The sequence below is a fragment of the Danio rerio genome, chromosome 15 (assembly GCF_052040795.2).
Source record: "Danio rerio strain M-AB ecotype USA chromosome 15, GRCz13ab, whole genome shotgun sequence".
NCBI classification, from domain to species: Eukaryota; Metazoa; Chordata; class Actinopteri; order Cypriniformes; family Danionidae; genus Danio; species Danio rerio.
Window position 1 is genome coordinate 42,947,606 of NC_141035.1, and position 25,247 is coordinate 42,972,852.

The window sequence follows — 25,247 nt, forward strand, 5'->3', positions numbered from 1 at the left end:
AAGCAGTTCATGCAAATCTGACTTGGTGAATGCTAAGGCAAAAACCAGAAAATATGACAAATCTTACATTGTGTTTGGTTTTACCTGCTTGTTAAGCAGGGAGTCGACAAACCCCAGTGTGTTCTTTGTCATGAGATTCTCTCCACGAATGCATGAAACCATGCAAGCACAAGCGCCATCTACAGCAGAAACATCCCAATGAGGCAACAAAATCGACTGACTATTTCAAACGTCAGGAGTTGTGTTTGGCCCAACAGGCTAGTCTTTTTAGGTATCAAGCATCAGTCCCTGAGAGGTGTTTAAAAGCGTCATATTTGGCATCACTTCACATCGAGCGTGCTAAAAAGCCGCACACAGTTGGCGAAGCATTGCTATTACCAGCTACCAAAGACATCGTCAAAGAGTTATTTGAAGAGGAAGCGGCACGAAAGGTAGATTGTGTGCTTTTGTCAGACAACACAGTAAGCAGACGCATAAGTGAGATGGCTGATGATATTTCGTCACAACTTTTACCACAGCTGCGAGCCAATAATTACTTTATACTGCAGTTGGATAAAAGTACTGATATATCGAATCAAGCACAGTTAATGGTTTACGTACGTACAAATTTATTGAGGAACTTCTCTTCTGTAAACCGCTTGAAGGCAGAACCACAGGTCAGGACATATTTAATATGATGGATCAGTTCATGATGGACAATTCAATGGACTGGTCTGTCTTGGTGTATTGGGGTGTGTACCAACAGTGCCGCCGATATGACCTGTAAGCACAGCGGCGTCATGACTCTGATTAAAGAGAAAGCCTCCAAAACCGTTGGCACACACTGCATGCTTCAAAAACTACAGAAACTACCAATGTTGCAAACATCCAGATTTAACTTTTCATAGACCAGTGCCTTATTTAGAAAAGCTATCTTGTTCAGTTAATGTAAATATTTCATTGCTTTTTTATGAAATATAAATAATTGTGAGAATTATTTTTGGCTATAGTGAGCAACTAATTAAATAAATAGTTTTAAAAACAATACCATTTTGCATGCCTGTGAAATAAGAATTATAATGTCTTTACGTTATACAGAATTTTAGTTTACATATTTATACTTGAAATACATAAGTGCCTTTAAATTTTAGGCAAAGGGGTCCTCAAATTAATATTAAACCAGTTTTAAACTCCACAAATAGTAAATGCTTTAAGTTTATATATGTTTAAGCCATAAATGAAAGCTCTGCATATATATATATATATATATATATATATATATATATATATATATATATATATATATATATATATATATATATATATATATATATATATATATATATAATTCAGTATTGTAAACCTCAGATCTGCTTCTTTGTGTTTCAGAATATTCTCAAGAGGGTGGAGGAAAATTCGGAAAAAGAAAGGACGGCAATATTAGCGCACCAAGAGCTGGAAAAGGTAAGTTTGTGTTTGTGTGTGTTTTGATTTCAGGGTGTGGTGAAAAGCCATGTCGTTAGTGTGTGTCAATGTTTTTGGACTTTCACCTGCCAGGAACGTCGTACCGTGTTGTCTGCAGTACCAAGGTTACTTTACCACACCTCTTACAGCAGCAGAAACACCCTCAGAATGACTAAAACAGCTGTGAATGCTGCGTTTGTTCTTAATAGCTTTTTTAAACATCATAATGCGATTATTGCTGCATTCATGGCATATTGGAATTCATATAATTACGACTGAACTCCTGTTTAAGTTCTCAGCTTACATGTTATGGCAACAGTCATAATGCCTAAATGGACCCATGTGGAATTTTGTTGAGGTTGTTTACAGGAAATGTTTCAGTGTGTTAATTGACCACTATGTGCAAAAGTACATCATTTACCAGCAGAGATAAAACAATGTCATAAAATTAAGATAAATAAAGGGATCAGATCACCTTTAACTGCTAAGACTCCTGCCGTTTTGGTTTGAATGCATTTGTTTGTTTTCCAAATAGAACAAAGATTCATTTTTACTACAAATTTTTGACAGATCGTGTCAAGTATAATGTTTTTACTAATCATGCGTATGATTCGGATGTCATGGATGCGTCATACAGACTCTTGAATAGATTTTAAGGCCTGTTGTTCACACAAGAATGGTACACGCTTAGAAATAAATGTACAAATGCTGTCACTTGGGCGGTTCTGTTTCAGAAGCTGCCCTTTTCTACTTTTTGGCTACTCATATGTTTACATTATGTAGAAATATGTATCTGAAGTTTTTTGATATGGATCTTTATAGGTATAGAGGTCAATCTTTAGAAAATATTAGCATCCACACTAATAGTGTATACCATTGTATTTATTTAAATTCATCGAGATTCAGATATCAGTCAATGTTCTTAGCATTCATTAGCAGGATTGCTCATCAGCAGGATTCATTCTGGTTGGCTCAGTGTTTTAAGTGCTTCACTTAGCATGATTTAGCATTTAGCATGACTGATGATTGATTAGCAATCTGTGGATATAGAGTTCATCAGGATGGCTTTTAACTGGCTGTCAGTGTTTTTAGCGTTAATCAGGATGGAATCTGATTGGTCATCAATGTTTTTTTAGCATTCATCATGATCAATTCTGGTTAGCTGTCAGTGTTTTTAGCACTTGACTCACACGGTTTAGCATGATTAATGATTAATTAGCAATCTGTGAATATAGAGTTAATCAGGGTGGCTTTTAATCGGCTGTTGGTGTTTTTAACATTCACCAGGATGGAATCTGATTGGTCATTAATCTTTTAAGCATTCATCATGATTCATTCTGATTGGCTGCCAGTGTTTTTTAGTGCATGATTTAGCATTTAGCATGATTGACGATTGATTAGCTATCTGTGTGTATAGAATTGATCAGGTTGTTTTTAACGTTAATAAGAAAAATTCTAATTGGCTGTCAATGCTTTTATCATCATCTATTAATGTGTTAAGTGTGCATCAGGATTAATTCTGATTGGCTGATAGTATTATTAGCACCTGATTTGCTGTCAATGTTCAAACATGGTTGCTGGGCAGTATTTTTTATGTTAATCAGGAAAGATTCTGATTGGCCTTCAGTGTGTATCAGGGTAGATTCTGATTGGTCATCAATGTTTTTAGTGTTCGTCAGGATGGATTCTGATTGGCTGTCTGTGTATTTAGTATGATTGGTAGTCAATAGATTTTATGTCCATCAGAAAAGACTCTGACTGGCCATTAGTATTATAGCATTCATCATGATGAATTTTAATTTGCTGTCATTGTTTTTAGCCTTCATCAGGATGTATAGTGATCAACCATCAATGTTTCTCTCATGCATCAGGATGAATTCAGATTGGCTGTTTGTGTTTTTAGCTCCTGACTGTCAGTGTTTTTAGCATGGTTGGCGGTCAGTGTTTTTACCGTTCATCAGGAAAATTCTGATTGGCCATCAGTGTTTATAGCATTTATCAGGATGGATTCTGATTGGCTGTCAAAGATTTTATCATCTATTAACGTTTTTGTGTTCATCAGGATTCATTCTGATTGGGTGTCGGTATTATTGGCACCTGATTTGCCATCAGTATTTAAGCATGAGTGCTGGTCAATACTTTTAGTGTTCATCTAGATGGATTCAGTCAGTGTTTTAGTGTGATTGGTATTTAATATTTTAGCATTTATTAGAAAAGATTCTCATTGGTCATCAGTATTATAGCATTCATTATGATGGATTTGAATTAGCTGTATTTAGTATATTTTTATCTTACATCTTATATTTTTAGTATTATGTCTATTGTTGGTTTTTATGCGACTTATTACATTTAGTATACTTTATCTTGCCTCTTATATTTTAGTATTATGTCTATTGTTTGTTTTTCTCTCTTTTTATGTTGCTGCTGGTCTCTGTGAGTTACCAAACAAATTTCGTTGTACAACTACAATGACAATAAAAGTTCTTTACTTTACTTTTAGTGTTCATCAGGATGTATAATGCATCATGCATCAAGATGGATTCTGATTGGCTGTTTGTGTTATTAGCTCCTGATTTTTGTCAGTATTTTTTTTTTCGGGGTTTGCTGCCAGTGGTTTCAAAATTCAACAGGAAAGTTCTGATTGGCTGTCAGTGTTTATACAGGATTAACCAGGGTGGATTCTGATAGGCCGTCGATACTTTTGTAGTTTATTAGGTTGGATTCTGATAGTCCTTAAATGTTTTCATCATGATTAATTCTGATTGGTTGTTTGTGTTTTTAGCAAATAATTTACCAGCAAAGTTATTAGTGTTTATAGCATTTGTCAGGACGGATTCTGATTGGCCATCATTGTTTACAGAAATGGTTCTAAAACTTTTTTCATCAAGTACCACCTCAGAAAAAAATTGTCTCTCCAAGTACCACCAAAATGAGCTGTATTGAAATACAATTGCGCAGTGGGCCCAGTAAAGCAGCTACACCTCTGCACAGTTAAAAAAAAATACGTGGCATATACATAATTTTTGATACATTTTTAAATGTGTGTAGCACGTACATGACATATTTCATTCTTCCGCGTACCACTAGAAGGAAGCCTGCGCACCACTAGTGGTACACATACCACAGTTTGAGAACCACTAGTTTACAGCATTTGTCATGATGGATTCTGATTGCTCATCATTGTTTATAGCATTTGTCTGAATTGATTCTGATTGGCTTTCATTGTTTAGCTTTGTCAGGACAGCTTCTGATTGGCTATAAGTGTTTATAGCATTTGTTCTGATGGATTCTGATTGGCCATCATTGTTTATAGCATTTTTCTGGATTGATTCTGATTGGCTATCATTGTTTAGCTTTGTCAGGACAGCTTCTGATTGGCTATAAGTGTTTATAGCATTTGTCCTGATGGATTCTGATTGGCCATCATTTTTTATAGCATTTTTCTGGATTGATTCTGATTGGCTATCATTGTTTAGCTTTGTCAGGACAAATTCTGATTGGCCATAAGTGTTTTTAGCATTTGTCAGGATGGATTCTGGTTGGTCATCAGTGAATTTAGTGTTCATCAAGGTGGGCTCTGATTGGATGTCAAAAAGTTGAAAATTAGTTTTGAAAGTGATACCAATACTATCATTGTTGTGGTGTGTACTCTGCTATTATTTTACATTTATAACATAATAGTTACCATTCTTGTTGTGAAAAGGAATTTATTTGATATAATCCCAGAGGTCATTGCAGTTTGCGCATTCCACGAGATTTGTGGAATTTCTGATGAACACACACCTAATACCTGAACTCCTAGTCTGAGTGAAAATTAAAAGTGTTATTTAGTTAAACGTGTTCTCATGTGTGGGAGTATGTTTTTTTAATGGTGTTGATAACATTTCTGAAGCAATGGTAAAACCAGACGAACTGGAGGCTTTCATACAAGGCAATCAGTTTTAAAAGTGGGCTAAATAATGGTCTAATTTTGTATCTAAAAATACCAAGTTACTAGGTCAGTGTGACAGTGTAGGTTAGAGTACTTAGAATTAGCTCAAATGAAAAGTCAATGGGAAATCCCCTTCAATATATTAATGCACTGTGGGTGTTTGTATGTTTGTTGTTTCAGATTGTGAAGCAGTGCAATGAAGGAGCAAGGAAGATGAGTCGCACTGAGGAGCTGATCAGCATTGAGAAGACACTTGAATTCAAGTCAAAGGTACTACAAATATATATTTATATATTTTGCTGGATAGTTCCACAATATCACAATTTTACTCCCTTTCTTCATATATATTTATCCGCTTGGCCACAATCTGCATTGTAAAAGCACTATAGAAATAACGATGAATTCAATTAATGAATTGATTATATCATATAAATTGTATTTTTTATAAATATATAATATATGTATTTCTCCTCTCGTGTTATTATCAGTCAGTGCCGGTGATTTCTCACTCTCGCTGGCTCCTGAAGAAGGGTGAGGTGCAGCAGATGTCTGGACCCAAGAGCACTCGAACCATGCGCAGCCGCAAGCTTTACCATCCCATTTACCTGTTCCTTTTCAACAACCTGCTGCTCATCACCAAACGCAACTCCAGGTCTGTGACATCATCAGCTGCACTGCTTGTCAACACATTATAATGATGTCATCATGAGCAATGCCAATAATAAATCGATTTTGTATAGGACAACAAATTATTAATATTTTACTAAATAAAAATAGAGAGAGCGAAACGTTTTTGGTTATATTTCCTGAAGAATGTGAAACAAAATATACAATGCGATTACTCAAAGTGTGCAGATCCTGAAATTTTGCACTAAATAAAAACTGAAATGATGAATAATAGACCTATATTACACAATTTTTACAATACAACAAGCAGTGCACAATTTATTAGTGATGACCATTAATAAAAGTGCAGAAAATTGTATGTTTGATAAACTTAACTATCATTTTGCCCCAGATGAGATGCCTTAAAAATAAACAGATAAATAAATAAATAAACAGATAAATAAATGAATAAATTAATGAATGAATGAACAAATAAATAAATAAATAAAAAGCATGTTTTTAGTAAGTGGTCATCATTTTGCTATTTTTTCCAGGCTTTTTATTATACACACGCTGCTGATTTTTAACAGGTTTTCTTCTTCTAATGTTCTAAAGTTCTAATCAGTATAAATGGGAGTACCTTCAAGTAAACAAAACAGAAATGTGCGCACATCTAAAAATCTCAAAGGCAGGTGCTCGATCAGAAAAAATTTGGGTGATTGATTGCAGGTGTGATGTGTAGAGCTGTAGTACTCCAATTTGTGTTGTTTTACCTGATGAAGACCACGTTGGTCGAAACATTGTGCTATTAAAGGACTTTTAAGAGCTAAAGTGGCAGTGTGCTGATTTTCTTTAGATCTAGTACCTTCAAGTGCCAAATAATTTTATAAAATGTGCATGCATGCGGGTGTGTTTTTAGGATTTAGTACTTTTTAGAGTAATATTTTTTATGTTGTTTATATTTTGTAGTGAGAATTAATGAAGCAATTTTCTTAAATGTGTTCTGTTTTTGGTCAATCATGGGTTATAATTCTAATTTAATTTGATTATAAAACTATATTTATGATTATGTGCTCTTATAAATGTAACACAATACATTGTTTGTCAAAACACAAACATCTTTTGTCACAACAAACTTATTTTGGATGCAATTAAATATATACAGTTGAAACCAGAAGTTTACATACACTGTATAAAAGGCCACATAACCATTTAAAATCAACAAGCCAGAATCAACAAAAAAGCTAGATTACACTTTTGTTATATTACACTGGGGAAAAGACTTGGAGACATGTCCTGTAGTCTGATGGAAATAAGATTGAAATGTTTGACCATCATGACCAGTGTTACATTTGGAGGACAAAGGGGAGGAATTACAAGCCTAGGAACACCATCCCAACTGTGAAGTATGGGGGCGGCAGCATCACATTGTGGGGCTGTTTTGCTGCAGGAGGGACTGATTTACTTCACAGCATAGAAATACTAAAGCAACATCTCAAGACATCAGCAGGGAAATTAAAACTTGGCCACAAATGGGTCTTCCAAACAGACTATAAGCCTTAGCATACTGCCAAGTTTATTAAAATGTGCTTTAAGGACAACAGAGTAAATGTTTTGGAGTGGCCATCACAAAGCCCTGATCTCAATCCTATAGAACATTTGTGGGCAGAGCTGACAAAGCTTGTGCGAGCAAGACAGACTACAAATCTGACTCAGTTACACCAAATCTGTCAGGACGAATGGGCCAAAATTCCTTCAAACTATTGTGAGAAGCTTGTGAAAGGTTACCCAAAAATACCTGACAAAAGTTATACAGTTTAAAAGCAAAGCTAAAAAAAATAACAAGAAAATGTATGTAAACATTTCACAGTCTAGAAATTAATAGACAATTCTCAAAAAAATCTCTCATTATTCTGGCATTTAGCAAATGTAAATCATTTAGTTAATCCTAACGGACCAAAAATAGTAAACCTTTAGTATGAATTACCATCAGACATATTTTAAAAAATGGTTATGTTTCTGTAACCTTCTGGTTTCAACTGTATATATGCATGTGTGTGTATACAGTGCTCAGCATATATGAGTACACCCCTCACAAATCTCTCTTTTAAATTAATATTTTTATAGGAAGCTATAGAGCTAATCTAACAAAATAACTTATGATAACGGTCAAAAAACTAGCACACCCAAATGTATATGTTATATAAAAAATATTAAATACACATTTTAAAAAGAAGAAAAATTAAGAGAATTTTTTTTTTAAATTTAGTTGAAATTTTGTAGGTTGTATATATATTTATTTATTTATTTATTTTTCAATATTGTGTTTGACTTTAATTGTATTCTCTTTTTAACTGTCTAAATATGTTTGCCGACTAAAATATTATTTTAGTAAATATATCTGTTTAATAAATCTGTTTTGTTTAAATGCAACAAAATACACTGCCTATATTCACTGAGAAATTAATAAAACATTTTTTTTATTTTCAAAATGGAGTTTACACAATTATGCTGAGCACTGTGTGTATGTGTTTATAATTTTTCTTTTTTTTTTTGCATCAAAGTAATTTAGACCCAGTTATTTTGGAATTTGAAAATAATTCAAATAATTTCTTTAATTTATCAAATAATAAAGTTAAATTAATAATAAATAAAATAAAATATTCAAAACTGATATACTGATATTACATTAGTTTAGAAGTCAGAAACATTCTTAAAATTACAATAAAATAGTTAACAGGAGCACATATTTTTAATTACCAATGCTTTATAAATTGCATGTCATTTCAAATATGTTATGCTGAACTAATTGTTTAATTGCTTGTTATATAATTGCTTTAATTAATTGTTTAATTGTCTGTATTTTATGTATGTTTCAGTGGAGACAAATTCCAGGTTCTGGATTCGTGCAGTCGCTCCATGCTGAGGACTGAGGATCTGGAGGATCAGGGTCAGATGCTGGCCTGTGTGTTTGTGCTGAAGCTGCTGGAGAATCAAGAGGACAGAGAAGTCAGCTACATGCTCAAGACTGAGAGCGTGTGAGAATGCAGTCCTGTGTCTTTATCACACTGATTACAGCATGTGTTTGCTTGCTCCATTAATGCTGCTCTGAATGTTTGCAGAAGCGATAAACTGCGCTGGATTTGTGCTTTGACTCCAAACCGCCGTACGAGATTCCTCTCAACTAGCACTCATGAACCAGGTAACACGCATATTCAAACAGTGTATATTACATGATGCTTTGTCTTGTGTTTGAGTTTAAAAAAAAAACTTTAAACTTGAATGCATGTTGGTTTTGAGAAAAAAATCTTTAAGCTGATGAATGTAAACTGGCATTTTGGTGTCTGGTTTTGGCAAAAAAATAAAAAATAATAATAATAAATAATTTAATATATTAAAGAACAAAATAAATATAATATTATAATTTGTTATAATAATATTATTTGTTTTATTTTTGTAACTGATATTACACAATTAATAATAAAAGTTCATTAAAAATAGAGTGAATTTTTTTGTTTAGTTGTTTTATTTATTTAGTACACCTTCTAATATTATATATTTATTTGATTTATTTAAAACATTTTCAAATAATGTACTAATGAACAGTATCATAATTGTGCATACTTTATTGTTTTATTTTACTTGCAATTTTATTAAAATAATATTTTCTATTTGTCTAAAATTATCAAATTATTTAGAAATAATTTAATTTATTTATTGAATTTTTAATATAATTTAAGGTTTATTTCATTCAAAACCAAATATAGTAACAAATATATTAAGAATATAATAATATTTCATGCATTTATGTGTAGATAATAATATACAAATTACAATATCATATTATAGATCATATGTATTTATGTTACTATATTATGAAACAAAATAATGTCCTAATAAACACAATCAGATTTATTTTAATGTGTTAATCTTTAAAGAGCAGAAATATTATATGTTTTTTTTATCTGTGTGCATTATGAGTTATATTTCTGTTGGTCTTTCAGATTCTCCACAGGTTCAGTGTATCCAGTCTTACTCCTCTCAGGAACCCGATGAGCTTTCTGTAGAAATGGCAGATGTGCTGCACATTCTGGAGTGTACAGATGACGGTAAGAAATCAAAAAGCCATCAACGCACACTACACATAACTGAACTGTTAGAGATAATGGAACTACTTTCACTTTCGCTCTTGGATAGGGAAACCTTTATGCACAGACATCAATTAGTCTATAAATAAATAATTTAGTTTATTAAGCGCAAATATTTGTTTCAAAACTATTTCTAAATTCAGTTCTAATTTCCAGCAAACGAATAAATGAACAATAATGACCAAGTGGGGTCAAAATACTGAGTTATTTCCAAATACACCTGCCATGACTCATATGGTCTAAAACCTGACAGGTGGGCAAATCTGAGCTTGTTTTTAATAAAACAAATATAAATATGGATATCATAAATAATACTGCTAATAATAATAACATTATACAAAAGCAAATTGTTATGAATGAACTGAAAAAGCCTCTCGAGATGAAGAAGACATAAAAGCAGTGATTTCTCATATTTATGTAGGCTAGAAAATAATATGTTTTGTAATATTTTAATCCTTTATATTTATATCCTATATCTATTCTTATTATATCCTATATATATATCCTTAATATTTAATTTTTTTCATATGTAAAGATATTTGCCTATTGCTCTCTTGTGCGTATTAAGCAGTGTGTAAGCGAGGCGCAACTCTGAGCCGGAGTTTAGACCGAGTTAGTTTTCGTCTAATGAAAAATCTATTATAGTTTCTCAAAATAGCAACGCACCAGCGGTCCGCCTCAGAACGCCTTCCTTTTTAGACCAGAACGCCTATGGGCGCACAAATGAGCGCTAATGCATTTGCTCTTTAAACAGCATAGCGCAACGCCTCAAAACGACTCTTGCGCCAAGCTGAAACTACCAAAAGACTATTGCGCCACGCCTTGCGCCACACTGCGCCCGGGTGTATGATAGGGCCCTTTATGTTCATCAGAAAAGATTCTGACTTACCATCAGTATTATAGCATTCATCGTGATGAATTTTCAGTGTTTTAGCACTCATCTAGATGTATTATTATTGACCATCAATGTTTCTATCATTCATAAGGATGGATTCTGATCGTCTGTTTGTGTTTTTAGCTCCTGACTGTTTGTCAATGTTTTCAGCATGGTTTTGCAAAATTAAAGTATTTCATAAAACTTTTGCAAATGCAACACTGTTTTAAAATAAAATATTACATTAAATATTTGCGAATAAGCCACAGTTTCCATCCCATGTGTGTTGGAAATAAAAATCCTCATTTACTGTAAAACAAGTAGAATATATAAATATAAAAATATCTAAAATTGCTTTATCATTTCTTATTTTTCCAAATGAGCTGTGCCGAAGAGTGGCAGATGGCACACACAACAACTAATTGCATCTTATTACAATGTGTTTGGAGGCACATGAGGGATGTTTATATAATAAATAATTATTCAAAATAACGTTTTAATATTGTTAGATGTTTAAAGTCTAACACAATAATAAATTCTGTCATATTATGTTGTATTTAGAGGCACATGAGGGAGGTTTGTGTAAAACAAGTTATAAATAAGTACTCAAAATAATTTTGAAATATATTCTAGAATATAATAACTATTATACTTATAATCAATCTAAATTTAAAAATGTAGTATAAATATTATAATTATGATTGTTATATTGTTGAATATAATTTTTGCAACAATGCAAGTGTCAATGTTGTTTAGTGTCAATTACAATCAATAAAAAAATAATTCAATGTGCTCTCAGAAGCACTCTGGTCTAAAGCTTTTTTTAAATGCATCAAATCTAAATAAAATCCAGCAAAAGAGGCACATTATATCACTGTTGTTGTCAGACACAATCTAGACTCTTTTGGTCAAATGCATGTTGCATGAAATTACCTCTTGCAATGCTGCTTCCTGCCATCTGTTCATTTTACTATTTTTGTGGCACATCCTTCCTGTGTTTTCTTCTCTCTTAAGGATATTTTTAGCAAAGTGTCACCAGGAATCATCATGTATTAATGCTAAAAATCTTATTTAATTGAGGTATTCATTTGTTTTTAATTGTATGTTTATTAATGAAATGTTGCAATAAATAAAACATCATCATCATCATCATCATCATCATCATTATCACCTGTGTTTCTTTGTCTCTGAACACACACCTTCATCTCTCCTCCTCAGGCTGGATACTGGGTGAGAGGCTTCACGATGGAGAGCGCGGCTGGTTCCCGAACCGCGTGGTGGAGCGGATCATGAGCGCAGAAGTGCGGGCTCAAAACCTGAAAGAGTGCCAGCGCATCCAACAAGCGCAGGAAGGAGCGCAGGGAACCAGAGCCGCCTCCAGGGGGCGCGTGGCTGTCAGAAACTCCCAGTACAATGCCAGCTGGACTGACCTGTAGGCACAAAGAGCAAGACATGACACCGCATCAACACCACCATTCATTCTCCTAAATCAACAGGGAAAGCGATGGTACATTAGTACGGTGGACCGATTGTCATTCAGTGTCCTGTGTTTTTTTTTTTTTGAGGACTCGACAGGGTCTTGGAAGAGCTCTTGCACTTTAAGCACTTGTGTTTTATGAATCGCTGCTTCCATACAGTCCTAACACGCTGTAAGCATGAAGGATTTCAACTTCCGCAGTCTCTCACACATACAAACACACACAGGGACTACTTTTTGAGGTGAAGGAAAATAAAAGCTATCGCTACATGAGGACTTTTGTAAAGTCATAATGCTTCTCTCGGAAAAGGAATGTATTAATGTGCATGGTCACACCTTACTGACTATACAGGTTTGTGTTTTTAAACTAACCTCCAAGGACAACGAGGACGTACTGTACCGTGTGGAGCTCATTCTCCTGCCAATCCACCTGAAGAACTAAAATGAAGAGCGAGCGAAAATGAACTAAATTAATCACATTATTTTAGGAAATATGGAGGTAAATCATGCTGATGAAGAACACTTATTTCTGTTTTGTGCACGTGCTGCATGAAAGTGTGTGTACAATCAGTCGCGCACACATTAAACTATGTTTTCATACACAAACACACACTCTACACACACAGAAGAGCAATGTTGTTGAACCAGTCTAACACCAAGCAGTGTCCTAACCAGTAAGTTTCCAGCAAGCCATTTGTCTGCAGTGAGATAAATCATGTGTGATGTGGTATAATGCTGATTAATATCTCTGTTTTCATTCTGAGGATGTCATTTTTTAAGTCGTGTTAGTTTAAACATACCATGATTTCAATGCACAACCAATTCAAAATACAAGATTGAATTAAAGCAATCATATTTAAAGCTGAAGAAGCACAAGTTATCACACTATTGTGGTCAGATGTGGGACATAATCTTAATTTTGTTCAGTCTTTGGTCAAAGGCATGACTAGTTAATGGAGATCTATTAACAGCATCAAGAGTGAGCTGATTTGCCTTAAAAGGACAGCTCACTTCAAAAGCAAAATGCTGTTGTTTAATCTCATGTTGTATTACCCTGCGAATGTTTTTAGATGAATAAAGAGAAGGTTTTTACTTTACATATGCTCACACTGCTTATAATCCCTGTTTACACCTGGTTTTAAGATGCATTTTTGTTAATCTGATCAGAAGATGTGTAATATTAGAGCTGGGGTGTCCAAACTCAATCCTGGAGGGCTGGTGACCTGCATAGTATAGCTCTAACTTCCTTCAACACACTTGCCTGGAAGTTTTAGTATACCTAGAACAGGGGTGTCCAAACTTGGTCCTAGAGGGCTGGTGTCCTACTGAGTTTAGCACACCTGCCTCGAAGTTTCTAGTACATCTAGTAAGAGCTTGATTAGCTGGTTCAGGTGTGTTTGATTAGGGTTGGAGCTAAACTCTCCAAGACACTGGCCCTCCAGGACCGAGTTTGGACACCCCTGACTTAGAAAGAGCTTGATTAGCTGGTATAATTGGGGTTGGAACTAAAATATGCAGGACACCAGCCCTCCAGAACCAAGTTTGGGAACCCCTGTAGTGTTGCTGGATTTTCTGTCAATTTAAACACCTCCTAAAGCACAGGTGTGAAACTCAGTTCCTGGAGAGCCGCAGCTCTACACAGTTTAGTTTCAGCCCTAATTAATCACACCTGATAAAAGTAATTGAGTCCTTCAGGCTTGTTTGAAATCTACAGGTAAGTGTGTTGGAGCAGGGTTGGAAGTAAACTGTGCAGAGCTGCGGCCCTCCAGGAACTGGCTTTGACACATGTGTCCTAAAGTATCTTAATTCAAAAACTTACGCCATCTTATTTCTAAATCCATGTCTTTTCTAGTACACATGTAGTATAGTTATAAAAACGGCTTCAGTTTTAGTGTTTTATCACACAATATAGTTTATATTTGTTACAGATTATCACAAAAGCACAGGGATAATACTTTATAGATGAGCACTGTTCTGTCTATAGTAAAACAAATTGAGTAAATTATCTTTTAAAAGTTGCTTGACGCTAGAAATAAAAGTTGTATCAATTACACTCTTACACCAGTAGATGGCGACAAGCAATCATTACAACTGTTTATAATTTAAACGCTTATTCAAAGGATTTGTTCACAGATGCTGATATGATGAATAAGCAAATAAGTATTAATATATTACAAGCAAGTTGTCTTTTTGCGCGTGGCCTTGTCAGAAATTGAATATGATAATTGTTTGGCAGAACCGAAGTCTGCAGATCTCTGTGTTGTTTATCAATGTAAATTAATGCATGTAAATGAATCAAGCTTATTTGACATTATACCATCACAAAATCAGAAGTCTTATACCTGAACACCTGATCATTGATTTTCTTTCCCCTCAAAGAAATAAGGAATTTGCTCTAAAGTGAAGAAGAAAGGTATTATAACATGTTGTAAACATGTATATCTTGCTTAATCAGGACACATCCTTAAAATAGGTGTAAACAGGGCCTAAAATCATTCATTTACATTGTAATATGCTTTGTGACTTTGCTTCTGGTTTGGACACGGTTTGACAATCTTCTCTGAGAGAGAATGTAACTTCCATATGAGATTAAGTGCTCAGAGTAGTGTTTTATAGTTGTGTGCATGTTCATAGGAAAACCTCTCATGTTCGGACATGTGGTACAGAGTTATTGCCAAATAATTGTCCCATTTCATTTTTTTGTAAAAAGATAATTTATTGTTAATGAAAGTAAATCTTGTATGTTGAGACTTTGTTGAGAGCTCCGTCTCAGCTCATCTAATAAATGACAAGCACCCACTTTGTGTAAGGATTTTTTTGTCTTTGGTTTAATTTGAGAGTTTTGACAGTAATGTTACAATAAGGTTTTTAATACGTCATGAACTGAGTGACGTCACTGCTCCATTGAGTGCATTGTGTCTGACATTGCATCTCTGAGAGATGTAATCTCAGCTTGCATCATAAAGGCTGCATTCAGATACTATTATATTACATTAGCATGTAAAGAAGTCCGATATCAGGTAAGTCTCGAAAGCTCTCCGTGGCAAAGGAGGAGATATGGTGGAAGGGGGATTCTTCCAAAACAAAGATGAGGCAGTGGGTGAAAGCTGAATTTATTGAAGGCTTGTATCAATCTGATTGGGTTATTGCTGATTACAGATGAGAGACCAGCCGCGATCAATCATATCACATGGTCCTCTCGAAGTTAGTTTATAAAACTTCACTAACAGGGCGACACAGCGGCGCAGTGGGTAGCATGATCGCCTTACAGCAAGAAGGCCGCTGGTTTGAGCCTCGGCTGGGTCTGTTGGCATTTCTGTGTGGAGTTTACATGTTCTCCCTGTGTTTGCATGGGTTTCCTTGGATCCTCCGGTTTCACCCACAAGTCCAAAAACATGTGGTGTAGGTAAGCCAAATTGTCCATAGTGTATGAGTGTGTATGGGTGTTTCCCAGTGATGGGTTGCAGCTGGAAGGTCATCTGCTGCGTAAAAACATGCTGGATAAGTTGCTGGTTCATTCCGCTGTGGCGACCCAAGATTAAAAAAGGGATTAAGCTGAAAAGAAAATTAATTTTACGTATGGTGTGAACTGGCCTGTAGAAACCAGCCTGTTTATTTGAAGCTCATGCATTGCAGAAAACAGCAGCTGCAGCACCAACAAGACCAGACCACTTCCTCTTTCCCAAGTCTTCACAGATGCCTTTTACTCTAAAAGCTATATCAGAGAAGTGGCCTTTAAAGAAATATTTCACCCAAAAATCATATATTATAATATCACATATTTGTTTTATAAACTGTGGAAGTCAAAGGTTACGACTTTCTTTTAAATGTCTTTTTTTGTGTACGTTTGTGTTCAACAGAATAAGATTTGAACCACTCGAGGGTGGGTAAATGATGAGTAAATTTTCTTTTCTGGGTGAACTATCCCTTTAAAGATGCCCATTACTCATGGATCTGGTGAGAGTTTACAGTTCATTTTCATGCTAACATCTTTGGGATTCGAACCATATCTTGAACACACTTGAGAAGATGTAAGTAAATCAAGAAAAGCAGAGAAATACATGATAAATAATTTTAGATGAACAGATATGATGGATATTTGTTTATACAAGTAGATGAAGTAGTGCGGAAAAAAACTACAGTTACAATACAGTTTAGGAATGTTGAATATTGCTAAATGAAGATAAAGATTTAGCGACGTCTGTTTTAAACTAAGCTAGCTGATACTGAGAGCAATATTTTTTATACCGTGTGTAAATTACAGATCAAAGTTAGAATTAGACAAAACTTCCCCCTTTGAATTTAACAGAACTCTTTATCTTTGTACTAAAAAAGAATTCCGTCAACGAAGCTTTACTGACATCTATTGGTAAGAGACTATAAATGCAGCTTGTTTGCAACAATCTCTCAGACGTGATAAACTCAGACAAGTTCTGAAATTGTCACGAAAATATATGTGATTGTGAACAAGAAATTAATAAACGGTCAAATGAAATTGGTAAAATAAAGGAGAAGCAGATCGGTTTGACTGTACAAGGGAAATACCTTCACACTGCCGGTGCTAAATCATTTGCCGTCGGTACGCAGAGGAGAGATATGCGCTCGGGCTGCAGAGACTGTGTACGAGAAATGGGCCGCCTGTCAGTGCTCTGAGGCGGGGGAGGGGCCGACGGCATCGCCCACAGCTCGTTGATTGTAGGGACGGTACAGTATGGACAAACATCAGTCATTAGATTTGTCCCTTGTCGCTTTTTTGAAAATTTGTCGCCAGGGGGTCTGAAAAGTTGCTAAATCTAGCGACAGAGTCGCTAAATTGGCAACACTGATACGACTGGCCAACAGCTAGAGTGCGCTAGTGCTTCTCTGACGCACACATTTGTTTGTTTATATATATATTTATTTATGATTTATTTTTTGTTTTAATCTTTCTAGTGCATTTTAATGTGTTCTTTTATTCCCTGTAGAACAATATAACATTACGTTAGTGTTCTGTCCGGTCAGCGCTCGTAGTCTGTTGGCATCTCTCATCCTTGTGGTCATATTATGACTAACATTAGTTGATGATACTGGCATATTACTTTTTTTCCAACCTGCCCTACCAGGTCTTCTCACCCTTTTTGTAGCGACAGAAATATCTAATCTCTAATCTAATTTTGGTGGTGAGTTATTTTGAAAAAGGTTTTTTCCGCATAGTCTCATGGCCGGTTAGCTCAGTTGGTTAGAGCGTGGTGCTAATAACGCCAAGGTCGCGGGTTCGATCCCCGTACTGGCCACAACATTTATTTTGACTTGACGTTTCTCAGTTTATAGATATGAATCTTAATGCATTTTACAAAGATTATATTATTATTATTTAAAAAAAAATATATATTATTTGAGAAAATAAATTCATTCATTTTCCTTTGGCTTAGTCCCATTTTTCATCAGGGGTCATCACAGTGGATTGAACCGCCAATTTATGTATATGTGCATATGTTTTATACAGCGGATGCCCTTCCAGCTGCAACCTAGTACTGGGAAACACTCACATTTACACACATACACTGTGGACAGTTTTTTTAATTCAATTCACCTATAGCGCATGTCTTTGGTGTACCCGGAGGAAACCCACACCAACACAGAGAACATGCAAACTCCACACAGACAGCCCAACTGGTCCAGCCAGGACTCAAACCAGCGACCTTCTTGCTGTGAGGCGACAGTGATAACCACTAAGCCATTGTGAGAATTTATTTGTAAATAATATATATTTTTAATGTGTTGGCACGAGGGCAACTATGCAAGAAGGATTCAGATGGCGCCCATGGGAAAAGGGCCAGGCATATTTTGGTGGGGTTTATTGCCACTTGCCACTTAGTGATTTTTGAATGCTTCATCAATTTTATGGGGTGATGAGCTTCATACAATATCTGTCAACTTGACAAACTTGATTGGGCCATAGAAATTCCAAAACAAAACAGGAGGGTGGCGGGAGATAGGTGTGAAGAGTGGTGTAGCTGGTATACTGCGTATGCCTACGTTTTTCCACAAGATGTTTGGGTATTTCGACTTCTGAGGATCAATAATTGCGTATACCCTCTGTATTTTCACTAGCTTTGCTGATTAGACAACCATTATGTATGTGTATTTGCGTGCCCTTTAACTATATACCAAATGTTTTTTTTAACTCGCATCCTAATTTGTTGCAATAGGTGCCATTTTGTTTAACTTGCACCATTCCCCGCCCTCTGATGACGATTTTCTTAGTTTGTTTCGAAGACCTCAAGTCAACTGTTGCTATGCTTAAATAACATAGCGTTATGTGATTTATGATTTGTCTTTGCCACATCATTTTAGTGTTAGGTATAGACTTCTGTTAGTTTGGTTTGATACAAGCATGCACGAATGTGACAATCAAACACAATGTCTGATTGGTTTAAAGGAGCCTATTAAATGTAAAGCCAGTAAAGAAAGTAAGCTAAAAAGATGTTTTTCTATGTATGCACAGACCCTATTGATTTAACTTAATTACGGATGAGCACTTCTTAATAACAGATGTAATCCAGGACAGGAAGTATTATTTAGCTTTCCCAGGATCATAGTGTATTTTTGTTTTGATTAATGTAAAATAAGGGCTCGTCCGGGATTTGAACCCGGGACCTCTCGCACCCAAAGCGAGAATCATACCCCTAGACCAACGAGCCACAACACTACTGTTTTGCAGTTTGCTAAAAGCACTTTTGAATCTGTGCACTGTAAATAGAAGGTTAAATTACATAATGTTTTTGGAAAGGTGTGAAAAATGCTATAACAGTGGTTAAATAAAATATTTTCTGAAGAATAATGATACATTTCAACACCATGAATTCCCGGGCAGCTTAAGGTTGTGTAAATACTTTGTAATCCGTCAGCAGGATTCACAGACCTCGTGGCGCAACGGTAGCGCGTCTGACTCCAGATCAGAAGGTTGCGTGTTCAAATCACGTCGGGGTCATACCTTTTTGTTTAATCCAATTCATATATGAATGCTTAATTTTACCACTCTTGTTGTTACGTACTACTTTACGTATGATTGAGAGTTAATGTTGAATAGACGCGAATACTATACACGTTAGCTTAGTATATATATATATATATTATCAGTACAATACTATATACGTTAGTATTGTACCGTGAAACAAACTATGCAGATTTAATTACTAACAACGTACATCTTTTTATTAATATTCAAGTAGTTTTTTTATTAAAATAAGCAGGGCTCGTCCGGGATTTGAACCCGGGACCTCTCGCACCCTAAGCGAGAATCATACCCCTAGACCAACGAGCCGAACGACGTAATCATTTTGTTGTCATGATATAAACAGTCTCCATGCAAAAAGTCCTCGTTTATTTTCAACTGTTTTCACACTATAATTTAAACTTTCTGGCAATTTGCAAAACCTTACACTCGAGGAGCAAAACACCCGACTAGATTTGCAAACTGCACACAAATCTTCATCTTTTTCAAAAACATGTTTGGTTTCTGTCCGAGTAAATTACACAAGGGATATCTATTTACTACTTTCTTGCGTGCTCTCCACAGTAATAATTATGAATCCAATAAATAAATAGGTTGACTTCAGTCTTGCTGTTGTGTTTAGAGTACCATACATTTTCTCTCTGTCTATTACTGCAAAGTAGCCTTAATGTGTAGGCTACATGTAACTAAGGAGCAAAATGAAAAAGCGCTTTATACTTTAAACTTAAAGTTATGGCAAAGTTGTTTGCAATTTGAGAAATGTGTGGTTTTACGTGTTTTTTAAAGTAATGCTTCATTTTGCAAGCGATGTTAAACATTTTGCACATGTCTTTGCATTACTTGGATGTGGGTAGTTATATATAAAAAAAGAGGCAAGGTTGTGAGAAAATGTGTTTAAGCAGTTCAAAAAACTGTAAAACAAAATATAAATTTATGCAACCCACCCACACCCCATTATAACAACATAATATTTTATATTGTAGGCCTACTATTTACCACATGATGAATTGTTGTGAGACATCAATTGAGTTGACATGGTTTCAGAAATCTGCCATCACTGTATATCATAAAGCCATACTTTGTGTACGAGCCATTACATTTACGCAGTTTTTTTTTGTGCCAGGCTCTTCAGTAAACCTTCTCAACAGAGTCCATTGGTATCTAAAGTGTATCCTGAGTTTTGTCATTCATCAGCCTGTTCATGACCAACAGTTAAACATTTCATGAACGAGCAGCGCTACAATGGAGGCTGTAGTGGTTTCAGTGTCTTTTTTACACAGATTAAAAATAATGATCTTAACAGATTCTAGAATCCTTTGCAGCCCCCTTAGCTGCATCTGGTGTCCCCCAGACATGATGATGACAGTTTAAGTAGTTTTAAAGTCATCAAATCTTTTAAAACTGACTTCAACTAGGATCTATCAGACCTTTTCATCAGTGAATTGTCGTTAGCTTTTCCACCAGGCCAGAGTTATAAGGCTGAGGCAAAAGAAGAAGAGAATTTAAGAGGCAAAGTAATGATCAAAATAAAGTTTATTGATCAATCTTATAATTGATTATAAAAGTTGAGTTATTGTGGCTGGTTAAAGAAACAACCATAACACCATTAGTCAACATCCACATATTTATAGCAGGTTAATAAAGTGCACTAACAGTAACTGGAGTACTTTTATATTATGCTTTTAAACAAGTTTTTTTCAAAGAGCTAGTGTAAAACATGGTACAGAAGAATAAAAAGCATAAATATATATTGTTTATATTCAACATTATAAGTGTACATTACCTTTTTCTTACTTTATCAAGAATACATTGTTATGATGGATTTGTAAGTGAATCAAATTCAAATAAACACTTTAAAATTAAGAATACATACACACAAAGAAACTTTTGCTTAATATCTTACAGGATATACATCATTAACACGGATTTGTATATAGCTTTCTTTTTGTATTTAGCTTTTCAAATTAACCATTTACAGTAAAGATATATAGATTTGCATTTTCAATTGCTCATAAAAAAATCTAACTACCAAACAAAGCAGTTTGTTAGTAAATGAATGAAGATATTCATCCCGCTCTACTATTTATAAATCTTCAGCTTGCAGTTCAGGGTCTTCACCATATTTCAAATCTCTTGTCTTTGATGAACTGCTTTCTATCATTGATTCTGTTTCCGAAAAGTCTGCAAGCACAAAATTGACCACGTTATGATATATGATATATATGGTTATATGATATTAACTCAATTGGTATGAAAAACAAAAATCAGGAAAAATCTATGCAAGTAAACCATTTTTGACCAAGTTTTGCACTAATCTTGTATTAATAAAACACCATCAAATAATGTCATTTTAATCACACATATATAAATAATCTCAAACAAAGACGTATATTTCAATTAATTAATAATAAAGTATAGTATTTCAGTTCTCTAAATAATGCATAACACATGGCCCAGTGTGGATGTAAATTTGGCATTTTGATTACCTATTATCAGTGCTTAATTTGAGCCAGATCTTGCCAGATCTTATTCTGGGAAATTTCAGATATTTGTATTTTGCGTTCCGTTATTTATTTATTTTAATTGATTAGGCATTAACTTGTGTGTAGTGAATACCTGCATGTGTGTGTGAGTGAGAGAAAATAGAGTGCAAGCGAAGCGAAGGCTGTGTGGATTGTATTTTCAACCAATCAGCTTTCTTATGTTTACAATCACTCTCATTGGTAGGTAATTGTTTTCTGCGCAATGAAAGGCATAGTGGTCTACCTAAATAATGTTTGTATTTTTAAAATGACAAAGAGGCAGTCAAGCATATTTTCTTTAAAAAAAAAAAAAAAAACAGGTAAAACTGATAATGAGCCTGATCAAGAGATCTCGAAAGGTTGGAACTGCACGCCTGGATCAGGATAGAGGGAGACAAAAGCAAAGCGAGCCAGATCAGCCAGAAAACATGACGGAAGAGCTAACTGTGGGCTCTTCCAAGTCATTTTACTTTCACTTGGAAGTGAACTGAATGTCAGTGGTGTTAGTAAACTGAACACTGATGTTTCATTAGATTTATGTTTGTAGCTACATGTTTGTTTTTATCCACGATTGACCCATAACGTTATATGGCACCAAATAATTAAAGACCGTTCAGAAATGTGATGCTCTTTTTTATGCTATCACCGTTTAATGACATCATGTTTCAGGAAAACTGAAATTGTGTAGTGGACATGGGTCAGGGTAACGTTTGTTTCATTGTTTTATTCTGGAAATTATTCATTTACAAATGAAGCACTGCTTATTATTATATTTAAACAGTTCAATCAAATAAAAAAAAGTATCATATGACTTTAAAAAAAGTGGTCAATTTGACCATGTTTCAGTCATAAATTACACAGGCCCACAGACGGTTAATAAACCTACACTAGCACTGTCACACACACTTACCGTACAGTCTGGATATTGCTGTGATTAGAGACGATGCTGTGGATTTTGTTTGCTGATTCATCTGTGATGTTATTGTGACTCAGACTGTAAGAAAAAAGGAAGTAAAGATTAGAAAAACACAAATAATCATGTCTCTAAATAGTGTTTCATGTTTCTCTATTCCTGGTGTCTCTGTAACTCACTCTAGAGTCTGGGTTTTGTGCAGATGAGGCAGCAGCGGCTCCATACACTGATCAGTGAGTTTACAGTGACTGAGGTCCAGTTCTGTCAACCCTTCAGAATATTCCAGAAACACCGCCAGCTGTTCACAAGATCTCTGGTCCATCTGAGTGTGACTGAGGTCCATCTCTTCTCCCAAAGCCTGTGAAAGAGCCTCAGCGCTCCTCAAACAGCGTCTCTCAGCTCTGTCTTTACTAATACAAGCCAGAAACTGCAGCAGCAGAGCTTTACTACAGCTGACCAGAGCAAGGAAAACACAATTAGATGCAAGAAAGCCAGAATAATGAACATATTTGATATAAAGAATTATTAATGCAAAATGAATAAATTAAATGTTAATTAATACCTCAGCTGGACTTTAGGCAAAATTGGCCAAAGTTGTTTCAGAGCCTCATCAGAGAGCTCACAGTCCTTTAAGATCAGCTTCACATTTAGAGTTTTCTGAAGTACAGATGAGATTATTGAACTGTCTTTGATGCTTAGATTAAAATGTTCTTGATTTTCCTCTGTGTCTGTTAAATCCAGAGCGGTGGAGCAGGAGAAGTCCAGTGTGTTTTTTAGAGCAGAGAGCAGAGCAGCTGCTGCCTCCTGCTGGACATCAGTGGAACTGCAGCAGTGAAGCAGCTTCAGCAACAGCAGCCTGTCAACACTAAAACATCCACAAATAATGTTAACAGACACTTTCTTGATTAAAACAGGAAAATGTCTATATATTTTAAGTTTATTATGATGCATTAAGTCTCTACTATTAAATCAGTAAACCTGAGTTGTGTGACTCTGTTGAACAAAGGCAGAATGCTCTTGAGCTCCTCTTCTGGTATGGATGTCCAGAGCAGATTGAGTTTGAGAGTGTTGCAGTGCTCCAGAGTGAAGCGCAGGGCAGCACAGTGAACAGAGTCCAACACTCTTCCATTCAGGTTGATGTAATTCCCTGCTGAACTCATTAGACTGGACACATACTCAGGAAAACGACTCTCATAAATTTCCATAATGATGGACAGAGTGAGACTCGGACTCAACCTGTGAAAAATAAAGCTATTTAATATAATTTACTTGAATAAAAAGCACTAAATGAATGCAAACCCTCAATGTAAGCTACATGCAACTGCATTGACTGAGCTGCTCTGCCATTACGTTTTTATTTGTGAGTGAATCTGGAAGGCAAAGTCAGCTGATTTAGCACATTGAACTGTTTTTTTTTTTTTTCAAAAATAGGAAAAAAAGAGGGTATTTGTAATGGATCAAGGATTATTACTGATTTTAAATTAACTTTAGTAAGTTAATATTATAATTAAAATGAAAATGTAACCTGAAAACAAAGGTTAAATGTCTTATAATATGATTTTAAAATTGAATAAAAAATTTTCACAACCAAAATGAATAAATAATATTATGGCTAAAAACAGCCTAAAGTTCTCTCAGTAAATTTATTGCCTTTAAAAGTTAAATTTAAGATGATTGGTTGTATGTTGCAAATGCCAGATTTCCAAGGTAATAACCAATCAATTTCATTACAGTTTTTTACAATAGCTATGACAGTTTTTTCAACACATTTAACAAGTTTTCTAAACTCTTTAACATGGTTAGCACAACACCTGTCTTTGTAGGCTATACAATTAACACATTTCTTGTTGCTTTGCTACAAAATGCATCCAGTTAACGCCAATTTAAAATGTTTGAACTTCTTTTACACACAAGCACAACCAAGAGCAAAACAATGTAATTTTACAGTGGAATTTACAAATGCTTTCACACAGTATGTCAGAACAGATAACACCATGTCCTAAAGACAACTTATACAGGCTAAAGTCAAAGTGAACAGCTGTTCATATTGTGAATTAAATCAAATTTATTCCCTGTATTTTATTTTATTCCATTGCCAATGAGAGAAAGCTTATTGCAGATAATATATATATATTCACAATATGAATATGAATTATGAATTATATGAATATCACAGCTGATTCCCATCTAGAAACTCATGTGCAATTTTTTCAATCACATGATTGTACACTCTAAAAGAGGACTCTGGCCTTTTGATACGGTCATTACTGTACTATAAACAGTTTTGCAGTAAACTAAACATGGAGTTCATTAGTACATACAGTAGATATACAGTA

General features: G+C 34.9%; 2 protein-coding genes and 4 non-coding genes across 52 annotated transcripts in view; 3 read left to right on the forward strand and 3 right to left on the reverse strand.

Moving 5' to 3' along the window:
• Positions 1-15,278, forward strand: part of ngef (neuronal guanine nucleotide exchange factor) — a 57,047-nt gene extending 41,769 nt beyond the window's left edge. For 5 of the 45 annotated variants that reach the window (XM_087284551.1, XM_087284552.1, XM_087284553.1 and 2 more), the window contains 7 exons: positions 1,369-1,443; positions 5,555-5,644; positions 5,863-6,026; positions 8,860-9,018; positions 9,103-9,182; positions 9,985-10,089; positions 12,221-15,278. In XM_087284551.1, the coding sequence (XP_087140677.1) occupies positions 1,369-1,443; positions 5,555-5,644; positions 5,863-6,026; positions 8,860-9,018; positions 9,103-9,182; positions 9,985-10,089; positions 12,221-12,438 (891 nt within the window). In that variant the 3' untranslated portion in view covers positions 12,439-15,278. The remainder of the gene's footprint in view (positions 1-1,368; positions 1,444-5,554; positions 5,645-5,862; positions 6,027-8,859; positions 9,019-9,102; positions 9,183-9,984; positions 10,090-12,220) is intronic. The other 40 variants (XR_015509788.1, XR_015509805.1, XR_015509811.1 and 37 more) reach the window with 19 other exon arrangements.
• Positions 15,279-17,678: 2,400 nt separating this feature from the next.
• trnai-aau (transfer RNA isoleucine (anticodon AAU)) lies at positions 17,679-17,752 on the forward strand. Its single transcript has one exon. It is a non-coding gene; the product is annotated as a tRNA-Ile (tRNA).
• Positions 17,753-19,090: 1,338 nt separating this feature from the next.
• trnap-ugg (transfer RNA proline (anticodon UGG)) lies at positions 19,091-19,162 on the reverse strand. Its single transcript has one exon. It is a non-coding gene; the product is annotated as a tRNA-Pro (tRNA).
• A 218-nt stretch (positions 19,163-19,380) lies between these two features.
• On the forward strand, positions 19,381-19,452 carry trnaw-cca (transfer RNA tryptophan (anticodon CCA)). The gene has a single exon. It is a non-coding gene; the product is annotated as a tRNA-Trp (tRNA).
• Positions 19,453-19,713: 261 nt separating this feature from the next.
• Positions 19,714-19,785, reverse strand: trnap-agg (transfer RNA proline (anticodon AGG)). Its single transcript has one exon. It is a non-coding gene; the product is annotated as a tRNA-Pro (tRNA).
• A 1,206-nt stretch (positions 19,786-20,991) lies between these two features.
• Positions 20,992-25,247, reverse strand: part of si:ch211-281l24.3 — a 38,415-nt gene continuing 34,159 nt past the window's right edge. For 2 of the 3 annotated variants that reach the window (XR_015509830.1, XM_087284556.1), the window contains exons 31-35: positions 23,890-24,147; positions 23,474-23,776; positions 23,091-23,363; positions 22,909-22,992; positions 20,992-21,657 (exon numbers count right to left, since the gene is read on the reverse strand). Coding sequence is in view for 2 of the 3 variants with exons in the window: in XM_087284556.1 (XP_087140682.1) it covers positions 21,591-21,657; positions 22,909-22,992; positions 23,091-23,363; positions 23,474-23,776; positions 23,890-24,147 (985 nt within the window). In the remaining variant the exon portion in view is untranslated. Of the gene's footprint in view, positions 21,658-22,908; positions 22,993-23,090; positions 23,364-23,473; positions 23,777-23,889; positions 24,658-25,247 lie in introns of all 3 variants that reach the window. The other variant, XM_087284557.1, reaches the window with a different exon arrangement.